General features: G+C 40.1%; 2 protein-coding genes across 2 annotated transcripts in view; one reads left to right on the top strand and one right to left on the bottom strand.

Annotated features, from left to right (window-relative positions):
• Positions 1-3,722, top strand: part of LOC111652867 (eukaryotic translation initiation factor 4E-binding protein 2-like) — a 4,214-nt gene extending 492 nt beyond the window's left edge. The window contains exons 2-3 of the mRNA XM_023403255.2: positions 2,330-2,521; positions 2,639-3,722. Of these exons, the coding sequence (XP_023259023.1) occupies positions 2,330-2,521; positions 2,639-2,670 (224 nt within the window). The 3' untranslated portion in view covers positions 2,671-3,722. The remainder of the gene's footprint in view (positions 1-2,329; positions 2,522-2,638) is intronic.
• A 222-nt stretch (positions 3,723-3,944) lies between these two features.
• ndr1 (nodal-related 1) lies at positions 3,945-6,215 on the bottom strand. The gene is made up of 3 exons (XM_023403254.2): positions 5,850-6,215; positions 4,514-5,295; positions 3,945-4,380 (listed from the first exon to the last, which is right to left on the bottom strand). Exons 1-3 carry the CDS (start codon positions 6,142-6,144, stop codon positions 4,228-4,230), a joined length of 1,230 nt encoding a protein of 409 aa, XP_023259022.1. The 5' UTR covers positions 6,145-6,215; the 3' UTR covers positions 3,945-4,227.
• Positions 6,216-12,433: the final 6,218 nt, after the last annotated feature.

The raw sequence follows: 12,433 nt of genomic DNA, 5'->3' as shown, positions 1-12,433 counted from the left end.
GGTTTAAATTAAGAGAAAGCACCTTGGCTCTTGGTTTTGTAACACTAAAAAAGTAATACAAAGTGAGTAGTTCCTGTTACTTTGTACAAACTTAGTTTTTTGTAGCTGCCTTGAAAGCAGCTCATTGTAAAGGAAACACTTCTGAGAGCCAGACTATAGGTCTTGTCCACAGTTGTGTCATGTTTTTCTGTTAATGTTTGATAGTGATGGCTAAGAGCAGTTCTTTGCACCCATATCCTGCAGTCTGTAGATTTCACAGACCTTTCACTGCCCATAATTGTTTTCCTACATGCACTTTGCACAGACACTTTTCACTAAAGTCTTGGTGACTGTTGTATTTGCTTTGTACAGACAGCATGTCACAGTCTCCCTGTCTCGGATTAAAGCACCAGTGGAAAGACTGGAGTACAAAACTCACCATCTAAAAAACATGCATTCATTTTGTCCTCTCCTAACAGTGACTTTGTGCGGATTTATTTCTTTGATGCAGAAGTCGATGTACAGACAATTTCATGTATGTTTGTCAGTGACAATAAAACATAATTATCTTAATATAATCTTCAATTTCCACGCTTAGATAACATGCACAGAAACGAATTGAGAATTGCCAATCACGTCGCATGAATAGAGGTATGCCGCATTGCGCAAGTTAGGCTTGTGACTGGTTAGGTCAGATTTAATCATTATAATTGCTTTGAATTTTCAAGATCAGATTTGTGACATGTTGTGCTGTTGGCAAGTTTGTTTTAAACCACAATTAACCGTGTGGTTTCTTCAACTTTCACTCAGAAGCAAAAATCAGCCTTTAACCTTGAAATAAATAATGATTTGACATTTATCGTAATGATTATCGATATCGACTGATATGAACATTTTTTGTCGTGATCACATTTTTGGCTCAGCCATGTTCGTCAGCCTGCTTCCTTCACTGAAGACTGCAAGTGATGGATCTGGTGAATCAGAATTGTTTAATGTTACTTGACTTTCATACCAGTCAGTTATGAACAGCAAACTCCTGACTTCGGTGTCAGTATCCTGAGGCTGTATATTACTTACACAATCAAGGACTGTATGGTCAAATGACTGTACTCACTCATACCCTATTAATAGTCTTGTTACTACAGCATGCTGTTGTTGAGCTGCAGCAACATGTTTACTAAACGTGGGCTACACTGGGCCACAGTGGTTACATTTAAGTGGAAGAAGAGAGCTGATAACTGCCTTTATGTATTATAAATGCAACATATTTTTTACATGGATACATGGTAGTTTCTAAAAATGGGAAAACCTTCACAAGCAGCCATAGTTTTAGCTTTGAGGAAAAAAACAATATAAAACATAGCGTAAAACAAAATGACAAACTGTAAATTTATAAAAAATTGTTGATATGAATCAATAATGATAATAATCCAGGAACTGTAATAGTTGGAACCCAAAAATCATTTTAAAGGCTAGTTTTATTTCCTCAACATGGAAGCAGCAGCAGCAGCAGATAAGACGAACAAATAATGTCACGAATGCCAGTTTCACCCTCATCAACACAGTCAGTTGTTTGGCCCACTTGTTCAGTGTTTTGCGCTCAGACACTTGAGGCCTTGAGAAATCTCCAGTATGGTGATAAAAGTAAAGAGGAAAATGTTTTCCCTTTTGCTCTTGTGAGAAAGTTGACGCAGAGTGCACATGTCTATCATAACTGATACTGTGTTCTGCAACATTACCAGGTGGGACGGTTTTTACTCAGATAAAACAGAATTGGGTCACTGAAGGTGTGTTGACATCAGTGATATGGATAACACAAAAAAAATAGGCCACTGGTCATGGGCATGTATGGGCATGTATATAGTCCACTGAAGAGACACTATGGAAAACCAACATAACAGGAAGTTACTGTAGCCTACTTTCTGGGTGTAGGAGTAAATCCCCTGAATCCTGTGGAGGACTTTAATCTAGAATATTTTTACTTTTATTTCATTTTATATTGTTAATCAATCAAATTCAACTAGTTAAACGTGTTTAATGTTAAAGTTTACAACTGAATTTATTTTATTTTATCCTGTTCAGCTTGTTATAAGTGTTTAATATCAATGTTTTTTTTTATCTTACTTTAATTTAGTTTATTTTTTAAGCCAATTTGACGTGTTTATCACAGTTATCTTCTGTGGTAGAGTAGCTCAAACAAAAACTTTAGTAAATACACAAAATGAACACAGCTGCTCTTGATCACTTGAAATTTCACTACACTGTATGCTGTTTGTTTAGCAAGGCAAAAATATTGACAAACAATTAGCAAAGAGCTAACTTTGGTTCCCTTTGGTGCTGCCCCCCGCAGGTACCCGCATCATCTACGACAGGAAGTTCCTCCTGCAGTGTCGGACGTCTCCTCTGGCTCGTACGCCTCCCAACCTACCGGACATCCCAGGAGTCACCAGGCCGCTCAAACCCAGCAACTCCGCTGTCACAAACCAGCCCGAACAGACGCCTAACAATAACACTGACCACAGCCTCTGTACAGGGAGCCCAGGTAAATATGTCTGTAATGTGGGGGAGAAAAAAAAAAAGGGATGAGCTGCAGCGCTTTATGTGTTTTCTGTAATTGTGTATTTCCCTCTACTCGACTGCAATGTCTTTTCTGTTCTAGGAGAAGATGCCCAGTTTGAAATGGACATCTGAAGAGAGTCGCCTACAAGGATAAAAATAATGTCCATTGTTTTTGTTTACTGGGATAAGTCCAATTGAAACGAGAAGCCTAGTCTTACTAAGCTGTGTAATCTTCTTTCAGATTTGTTTTGAAAACAAGGCGGGATTTTTTGTGAATGTGTTAAAATGTAAAATACACAACAACACTAACTGATGCACCTGACTTTGTATGACCGGTGTCATATACAAGTAAGTGTACGTTTTGTTAAAATTAAGCCATTCATATTTTATGTGATTTGAGTCATTTCATGAGTTTAAAAACATGTCTTTAAAACTTTCAATGTTAAAAAATTAAAAAAAAAAAAAAAAAAAAAAAGACATTATGAGCTTTACTTTGTAATGTAACCGTTAATTACCTCTGCAAAGGAGGTTATGTTTTCACCCGCATCTATCCGTTTGTTTGTTTGTTTGTTTGTTGACAAATTATGTATCAAGTATTGAACCGATTTGCACCAAACTTAGTGGAGGGATGGGTCATGGGCCAGAGAAGGACTCATTAAAGTTTGGTGCCACTCCGGTTAAAGGGGCGGATTCAGGAATTTTTACTCTCACTTTTGTCAACATTACTGGATAGGACATTTTTCAACATTTTTGTCAATTTCTCAGGAAATGACACAGTTAAATGTGCCATTATTTGGTGCTGACATGTAGACTTGAGGGGAACTGCAGACAATTTCTATAAAAAAAAAGTTCAGGGAAGCAGCTGTGCACTGCTCTTTAACAGACATGGGTTAACCTGAGATACATTAGTCCAGATCACGTTCATCCTTCAAATCTTTTCGCTTGTAAAACTGTAAAACATTGTTTCAAAACACTTCAGGCACACATATATACAATATTTCAAGAATAGTCAGGTGTTTGTGTTTTCAGGTTTAGCAACTTAACTCTTGTATAAACCCTGTAATAAAAACCACTGAACATTTTGTTCAAGATAAGAAATAATTTATTGTATTACTGCACATAGTACATACACAAATGGATCAATGTGACCCAAACATCTTAATAAAGTTAAAGCGCTTACACTATTCTGACATCTGCATTTCTCATTTCTATGGCATTAAAAATTTCAGTTAATTGAGCATAAAAACACAGCTTGTATATAAAACTGTGTGTGTACAGCTGTGTTTGTGAAACTTCAGTAGTGCTTCTGTCAGTGACCGTATTGTGCTTTTAAGTTGATCTTGACTGGATCAGCCCACTACCATAATCGCACCTTATAACCTTGAATTATAGCTGATCCACAAGGCACAACTGTAGGTCACCTAATCTACAAAAAGTACCAATAATTTACAACTCTTTCATTTAGAGAGCAGTGTCCAGTATATACAGTAGTTCCCTTCTTTCATGTCCTGCATCGCAGCAGCAGCCTCCGTCCCAGTGTCAACATGGACGTGTCTGTAAAGTGCCTGTGGACGTGCATCCACTTTGTGCCGCTGAGCAGCTCAGTACTTTCTGTGCCTGTGACTCAGTGGCTACAGTCCAGTGTTTCTCTGACCTCCAACCTTTGTAAAAGGTTTACAAGTCTCTCGCTCAGTTGCAGCCGCACTCCTCCACCACCATGTTCTCGTGATGCCTCATGACCATCTTTCCGTTCTCGTAGTACAACATGGAAAGCGGCGCCAGGCGTGTTGGCACACAGGACACACACGGCACCTTGTCTGGGTGGTGAAGCTTCAGCAGGCTCTGGATGAACAAAGAGAAGAAAATAACTGATCAGAACAAATCCAAATAGAGTATGAGTGTATTATTATTATTATTATTATTAAGTATATATTGCTGCTGCAAATCAAACAAAAGTAATTTTCCTTAGTCTTACCTGCATGTATGCATGGTTGGTTGGGGTGAAGGTCTCGTCTACTGGTGTAGGGCAGCTCCCTTCACAGCGATAGGCGTTGTACTGTTTTGGATAAACAATCCACTCGCTCCAGCCGAGCTTCTCAAAGTCCACCCACATGTCCACCTTCCTGCAGAGAGGACCCTTCTTCTCCTCCTCCTCTCTGGGTTTGTCAGCAAGAACAGCTCCGGCCACTCTCCGTCTGTGCTGCTGGGTCTGGTGATGCCTCTTGGCCCTGTGGCTCCTCACACTGGAGCTTGAGCCAGCCGTCACCCGCTCCCTGTCCAGGCTGACGTACTTGGAGTGCTCTGCTGTGCGGATGAGCGTTGGCATTCGCTGGCCGTTAGGGTTCTGCCTGGAGAAGACCACCATCATGACCCGGTCCGCTGTAGGGTGTTGTACTCCCACCTGCTCTTCATCCTCCTCCTCTCTCACCTCAGCCTCATCCTCCTCCGTCCTCTGCGTGGAGTGCTCCTGCTGCAGCCAGCGGCTCAGCATCTCTGTCATGTTGAACACCTTCCAGGAGGAGGGGGAGACCATCGAACTGGGACTAGATCTCAGGCTGCCCAGGAGCAGCCTGCTCTCCGGGCAGTGCATGTCGGAGCACTGGTCCCTGTGGGAGTGGTAGATGTCCACTGAGGCTCGGGAAGACTCGGTGAAGGCGGGCAGACGGATGCGAAGTTCAGCCAGCTGGACATTGTCGCTTGCAGACATGGAGGACATGTCAAAGGTGACGGACCACCTCTTGCCAATCTGATGGCAACCTGAAATAAAGAAGAGTAAAGAAAATTGGTTAGCATTATTCATGACTTTGATTTCATAATTGCAACAACAATTTCTTATGTTTCTGCAAAAGTGTGATGACCATAATATTGCAGCTCCTATAAACATCACAGCTTTTATTCCCAGTTGGGGGCTGCATAAGTGCTAAAATACATTCATCAAGCAGAGTTTGATTAGACAAATGATTAAATTATAGTGAGTGAAATAAATCTACACACACCCACATTTTGTAGGTGTGTCAAAGAAAACCTAAAGAACATTTTGCTCAAAGGTTTTGCAATGGAGTTTAATACCTTCACTTTAAGGTCTATATTTTTTTTTCATCATGATGATATTTCAAGTGTACAATCAAAACTGAATGAGATAAATGATTCATACAGAGCAGCCTTCTACCCTGAGTTTTAAGTAGAATAACATATAGCCTATGTGCATTGCATGCCATTAAAGGGAAATACTGTAAAGCACAGCCACGCTATAATACCAATAAATTCCACTCAAAAAAAAAACATATTTTTTTCTAATGTTGAATACTCACTTTTAGCAACATGGCTGATCACAGAGTCGGAGTCATGCAGACCGGCGTTGTCCTCCGTCCTAGTCTGGCTCACGGTGGCTGCCGGAGTCCCGGCCCGGTCCTCGGTCAGCATAGTCCGGTAGAGCTGCATCATGTAGAGGGGCAGCTTGCTGGTCAGCTGCCGCTGCACGGTGCGCCTGGAGCCCATCCCACGGAGCAGTGCGTCAGGGTGCATCCGAGGAGAGAGACCCAGAGCCAAATCCACCAGAAGAAGAAGAAGAAGCGCACAAGAGAAATCCGCAGCTAGTCCCTTCATAATTCCCAGGTGTGGTGTTGTCTCTTCCAGAGGTGAACCCAAATGCTCCAGGTGAGATCCTGAGACTCTTGTTTTATAATCACACACCTCTGTCCTGACGTCCCTTTGAAGAGATGTGTCAAGCCGCAGATGGCTGAAGGGCGTGTGTGTGATCCGCGGGACCGCTCAAAGACTTTAATGTGACAAGGTCGTTGTGTATCGAAACCAACGGGTCTTTGTTGTGTCGAAGGTGTGAAACTATAAAAGTCCACCACTCTGATTGTTGCTGTTGTGTATATTACAGATCCCTTTGATAAGAAGGCATGACAATAATATTAGTTAAGGAGATTACGAACTGCTCGACTGCGCTGTGATTAATGGGAAAGCAACAGGGGAGTTAATCAGAAATCACTTTATGTAGCGCAGGCCGTGACCGTGTTGGAGCCTGTTGGGACGGAGTGAGAAAATTTATGATAAAGGGGGGCAATATGATAAAACTCCAGCGCAACCTTTTTATGTTTTTCATGCTGAATTTTAATTATTTGTTTTCTTTAATTGTATTTTTGCTATTTCAACTTGTTACTCTTGAAAAGTATACAGGAAGTTACACTGGCCTAATACTGGCACTTTAAGACTATTAGGTACATTCTCAGTGCTAATTAAATAAATAAGTAAAATAATCATTCAACAAAGACAGTATTGAGACAATCGATTTGTGTTTCAAAACTAACTGAAGTTTTGCCCTGCTGTAACAATAATAAAACTTTAAAATTGAACTGAACGGGAGAATATTTGAACATTTTCAGTAGATAAAATATAAAAAGTAAGACAAGATAAAAAAAAACAGCAATGCTTAAACATAATGTCACATATTTTTTTTATTTTTTGGGGGGAAAAAATAAAAATAATGTGTGTGTGGATCCAATGGTAATACTTTTAAACTCTACAAATCAATATTTAGATGGGTTGTATGAATGAACACTTTTGGATATCTTAGATGAAAAGGTTTGACACATTACAACACGTGTCTAAAAACTGCAGTGATAATTGACAGCAGCATTAAAGGGACATTAATGACGTCAGACACGCCAGCTGATCGTTGCCCATTCATAAAACAAACTGCACACTTGACCTCAAAAGAAAGAAGAAAGAGCTGATGGCAAACTACAAAGCTTTGATCCTTTTTGATGTGTGAAAAGAATTAAAGAACTGAGGTTAATGTGCCATTAGTATTAAACGTCTCTTGTTCTTTGAAAGTTCTTATTGTCATATCATCAAATAAAACCTTAGTTCTTAGTTTCAAATTATAATTTGGTGCACGTTTTGTGGTTTTGGCTGAAAGGAACTAATGAAAAAGTCTTGCATTTTATGGTGACTAAAATGAAACTAGTATCATATATGGCAGCCTATATTTGAGAGCATTTTAAGTAGCTAATAAAAGCAAATGTGTAGACTGCTTGCAAGTCAGAGCCACAGGAGGTGAAAACCTTTAAATAAATAAAGTGCACTACTACACTGCAGTAGCCTATCACAGGGCTTTGTAAATTATTTATAAATGATCAAACTTGAAGTTAAATATCCATCACTGTTCACCAGAACAACAAGGCAAAACAGTACACATATGTCTCTCATCTCTCACGTATCCTGGGAAGACGTCCCCAAACCATGTTCTGTGTAAAAAAAAAAAAAAAAAAGGAAAAAAAGAAATGACGTTGCATTCACACACAAAAAAGAAGGAATTAAAATGTTATTGAATGTGGGTTATTTTATTTTTTAAGTTTATACATTTGTGAAGCCACAAATGATCGGTCTGTACTGGCATGCGCACCTGCAGCACTGGGAGCTAATTAAAGCGTTTCCTCTCAGGTGAAAACTGTTTGTCCCGACGAGTCGCGCGGGCCGACATGGACTTCCACCAGTTCATTTGTTTGATTTTTCTGGCAAATCTGAGAATTTCCGGAGGTAACAACGTTTTAAATATTAGTATTCAAGTCATGTGTGGGACTTGAGCCAAAGTCTGTGAATGTAACCTTCTGCTAAAGCGTTCATTTTCACTTAAATAACCGGCAGGGCTGTTTGGATAACTTGTTTAGATTATAAATGTAAAGGAAGCAAAATGGCGCTCACTCCTGGGCCGCATTTTCACTCATGAGACGCAGATGAATGGTCAGGCCTACAAAGCGTTTTTCGAACTCAAGTTGGACAGTTTCAATTGGAGTTACTTCATCTTTCCAATGAGGTTGACTAATTCAAATCCAACCTGTGTATTTGTACAATACTGTGTCCTATTCTAAAGGAGAGTGTCAGTTTACCAGTTAGGTAATTTTACATAGGAAACATTAAACACTTTGAGGGCCTTCAAGTGAGCACCTGCCAATGTTCCTATTTCTTTGTGCCAGATTTAGAATAAAATTAATTCAAAAGTGGTTAAGAGGCAGGAATTGGGTTTTGGAGCCTTTGAAGCTGAACCAGACTGGTTCATTTGACCATGTGCAAGTGCTTGTTTCCACAGTGATTTTGTTTGACCTTTCTTTTATGTAGCTATATGCAATTTTTTTTTTTAGCTCTAACTCTGTAGTTTTTCTTTTCTCCTTCCTGTTGAAGGGATTTCTGGATGTTTTAATAGAGGAATAGAGGGTGTATGTTGTACTGGTTGTAAATCCCTTTGGGGCAAATTTGTGATTTGATTTTTGGACAGGAACTTCAGGTGGGTTTCTGTAAATCCTGAACCATGTCAATTGGAGTTGGGTTTTTTTTGTTTTTTTTCTTTTGAATCCACACTGTCCCAGATGTTAGCCATAACAAGGAACTCAGCACAACAGGATTTGACATGGCTTACGTAAATTAAACCTCTGGCTCTGGTCACTTGGCAGCTTTATTTGATTACATTTCTGTTTATTGTTGTAAAATATTGCTTAGCCCTAAGTTGCTGTGTGGCTCCAAATCACAGGCACAATAGTGAAGGAAAAAAATAATATGTAATGTTTGCATGCTGTTCTGTTGCATTTCCTATTATGTGTCAGTGGCTCAGAAGACTTCAAAGACTTTCCAAGCGGCTCCCTAAATAGCCAAACCTTACAGAAAGTATAATTTCAGTGGCCATCAAATTGTCAGAGGAAATCACCTTTCCAATCTAAAAGTTTGTGTCTAATTTCAGACAAATTAAACAATTCATCTAATCAGTGGCTTTTACTCAATCAGTGACAGAGGCCTGTCATATTTTCTGAGCTTCCATCTTATTTCTTGTTTGTACTTTTTTAATACTATCTTCCTCTCCCTGTGTGTGTGTAGGACAACTATTGGGATGCCATCAAGGCCAGTGGCAGTGTGATGATGGAAACTGCATCCCTGATGTGTGGAGATGTGATGGAGATGGAGACTGCCTGGATGGATCTGATGAAATGGACTGCGCTGGTAGATATACTTCCTGTCCTTCTACAAAACATATTCTTGGCACTAATATATCATTTAGATTATGTCTCGAAGAGAGTCTAAAATATTTAACAAGCAACAACTTTTAATGGAATCAGCAGCAATCGTATGGGATACATCTGCCGCTCCTGAAGTTAAAATATAGGTTGTATTGAGTCATAGGTAGATAAGAATAAGTTTCTATTTAATTAATTCACTCTTCCCCTTCCCCTTTATGTGCATTTCCTTTCATGGTGCCTTTTTATTTTCTTTCCTGCAGCAGCACCAGGTTCCCCTGAATGTCCCGCAGGTCAGTTTCCTTGCATGGACTCTGTCGGCTGTGTCGACGCGTCGGCCCGCTGTGACGGACAAAACCAGTGTCCCACCGGCTCTGATGAGGAGAACTGTACAACCATTTACGGCTGTTTGAACTCAGACTGGACCTGTCGAAACCACATGTGTATCCCCAAAGAGCTGCACTGCAATGGACTGAACGACTGTATAGACAACTCTGACGAAGTGGACTGTGGTGAGAAAGATGAGCAGGTTGAATGCCACATGGATGTGTCAGTCTGTGTTCATGTATAGCACTATTGAGTGAAATATATTTTGGCATCTGCTGTAGCAGTGCAGATAGAAATGGTTTCATTTTTCTGAGTATTGAGATTCCTAGCCTTTAGGATATATTGCTATATTAATATTAGGACTCAAATAAACACTCCTCAAAAAAAAAAAACAACCAGCCCAACATGAACAGAGTCTGAGTGAACATAGTCTGTAGAGAAACTGTTGATTTGAAGCCAAAGCACTGATTATCTGTCCTCTCACAGGTCCGTGTGTTGAAGGCAGCACACGGTGTCCTGACGGGACATGTCTGTCTCCTGAAGAGAGGTGCGACGGGCAGGTTCGCTGCTCAGATGGCAGTGACGAGCCCATAACCTGTGGTAAGTTTTGGCACTGATTGAATGAATTTCACTGATAGGTAGTTTGTTGCAGCATTTTCTGACACTTTGCTGCTGCTGATGTTTATCAATCTCAAGAAACTCAATGCACTCAAATGCGTGTGTGTATTTCTGTAATTGTGAGCTGTTTCATGCTTCACATTGCACCTCTTGCAGGTCGTATTTGCTCTATGAAGAACGGCGGCTGTAGCCATGTGTGTGTCGACGAGCCCTGGGGGGCTCTCTGTGCCTGTCCTGTTGGATATAAGCTCTCTGCCAATGGAGCAGTGTGTGGAGGTATGTGGGGTGTGAAAAAAAGACACTGTTTACTTCAAATTTTATTGGCAGGGTAATTGATTTTATAAGGGTTAGATTACAAAAACTCTGATAACAATGGAGTGAAAACAAAATATAGCAGTCTGGAATGGCTCTGCCCTTTACAGTACCATCCTGGACCCTTTACCCCAGTTACATCAGCAAAATGAAAAGATTCAGAAGCATGTTGAGTTTTCAGAGGAAGCTTTCACAAAGTTCCCTTCGGAAGACTGTTTCACAGTCCTGGGAAGTCTGTTTTTGATGAAAAACTCATGCTTGTGAAGCTAAAACCCATTTTCCCTCCCCAGATTTGGATGAGTGTGCCTCACCTTTGTCTCCCTGTACGCATCACTGCACTAACACCATCGGATCGTACTATTGCCATTGCAGAGAAGGCTTCAAACTGACTGGAGGATCCGTATGTCTAACAACAGGTAATGAAGCAATGTTTTCCCTATTTATCCAAATCTAAGGTCACGTAATCATCAGACATTGTTGCCTCTTCCACCTTGTTGTTTGTACCCACTAAGCCTCCTCTTGTACCAGGGAAATCACTGAGTACATGAAAGATGTTTTTGACACATTGAACAACATGCCAGTATGACTCTGCTGGTTAAGATCTAGAGCTTATCACAAACTAAATTGAACAGTGTGACTCTAGTTAGGATTTAGTTTCAGCCTCTGAAAAGATCAAACCCGAGAACAAACATCATAAGGTGCATGTGGACAAAAGATAAGAGACATGTTAATGAGCTACTGATGTGGCTGAGCTGATGACAAAAGCCAAAAAAAAGAAAATCAGTAAGATCAAAGATGGAACTTGTCATTTAAGCTATTGAGAGTTAACATCAAAATGTAAACTGTCACCTGAAATCTTGGTGATAAAAGCATGATTAAATTGTCAAATATTTAATGAGGTGCACAGAATATTGAATAGTCATCCAGATATATTTTATGTCCAAATGTAGTGTTTTTTTTTTGTGAATGTCTTAGTTATGTTACTTTCTATACTCAATTCAAGTATTCACACTAGCTGCACCCTTGTCTATACATGTGTCCAGGTAATGCTACCAGACTGCTGACAGTGCAGAGGAAATCTATGGGACTGTTAAATGTGAAGTCTCAGCAGTTTGAAGTTATCCAGACTTCGGTGTTTGATCCAGTGGCTTTGACCTTTGACGTCGCCCACGGGTGGTACTTCTGGGCTGACAGCCGTGGCAACATTTACAAAAGTGATGGACGACAGAGCTGGACAACCTACACTGGTGAGTCCACCCAAGAAATTGTGTGTTTGTGTGTGCGTTTTGGTTTTTAAATGTATTATGATGATACAGCTGTGTGTTATAATTGTGACAAGTTTTGTATATGGTGTATGAAGTGACAGGAGCAAGAGAGCATGAAAGAATGAATTTCTTTTTGGTATTCTGCTGGAGTGGCTCATTGCCTTTTTGTCTTGAGGTCCCTTAAAGCAAAGCAGTGTTTACTTGTGACGACCAGTTGCATTTGTCTACCAGTTGTAAAAGACTCAAAACACCCAAGAATCAAGTGATTCATGAGAAAGCAGCAAATATTAGAGGAATAGAGGAATGAACATTATTTTGGGTAAATGAAGTGGGTTTTTTTTTCTTTTTCTGTTGTCTGCC

The sequence above is a fragment of the Seriola lalandi genome, unplaced genomic scaffold (genome assembly GCF_002814215.2).
Source record: "Seriola lalandi dorsalis isolate HSWRI2012SDOR001 ecotype SW California unplaced genomic scaffold, Sedor1 jcf7180002054085, whole genome shotgun sequence".
Taxonomy (NCBI): Eukaryota; Metazoa; Chordata; class Actinopteri; order Carangiformes; family Carangidae; genus Seriola; species Seriola lalandi.
The sequence above is the reverse complement of the archived record's forward strand: the minus strand, read 5'-3'. Positions and strand labels throughout refer to the sequence as shown.

Excerpts from the sequence above, each read along its gene's own strand:
- ndr1 (XM_023403254.2), bottom strand. The coding sequence starts at position 6,144 with ATGAAGGGACTAGCTGCGGATTTCTCTTGTGCGCTTCTTCTTCTTCTT. Across the intron at positions 5,296-5,849 it reads GATCAGCCATGTTGCTAAAA|GTTGCCATCAGATTGGCAAG; the intron begins GTGAGTATTCAA and ends TCTTTATTTCAG. Across the intron at positions 4,381-4,513 it reads CCAACCATGCATACATGCAG|AGCCTGCTGAAGCTTCACCA; the intron begins GTAAGACTAAGG and ends TTGTTCATCCAG.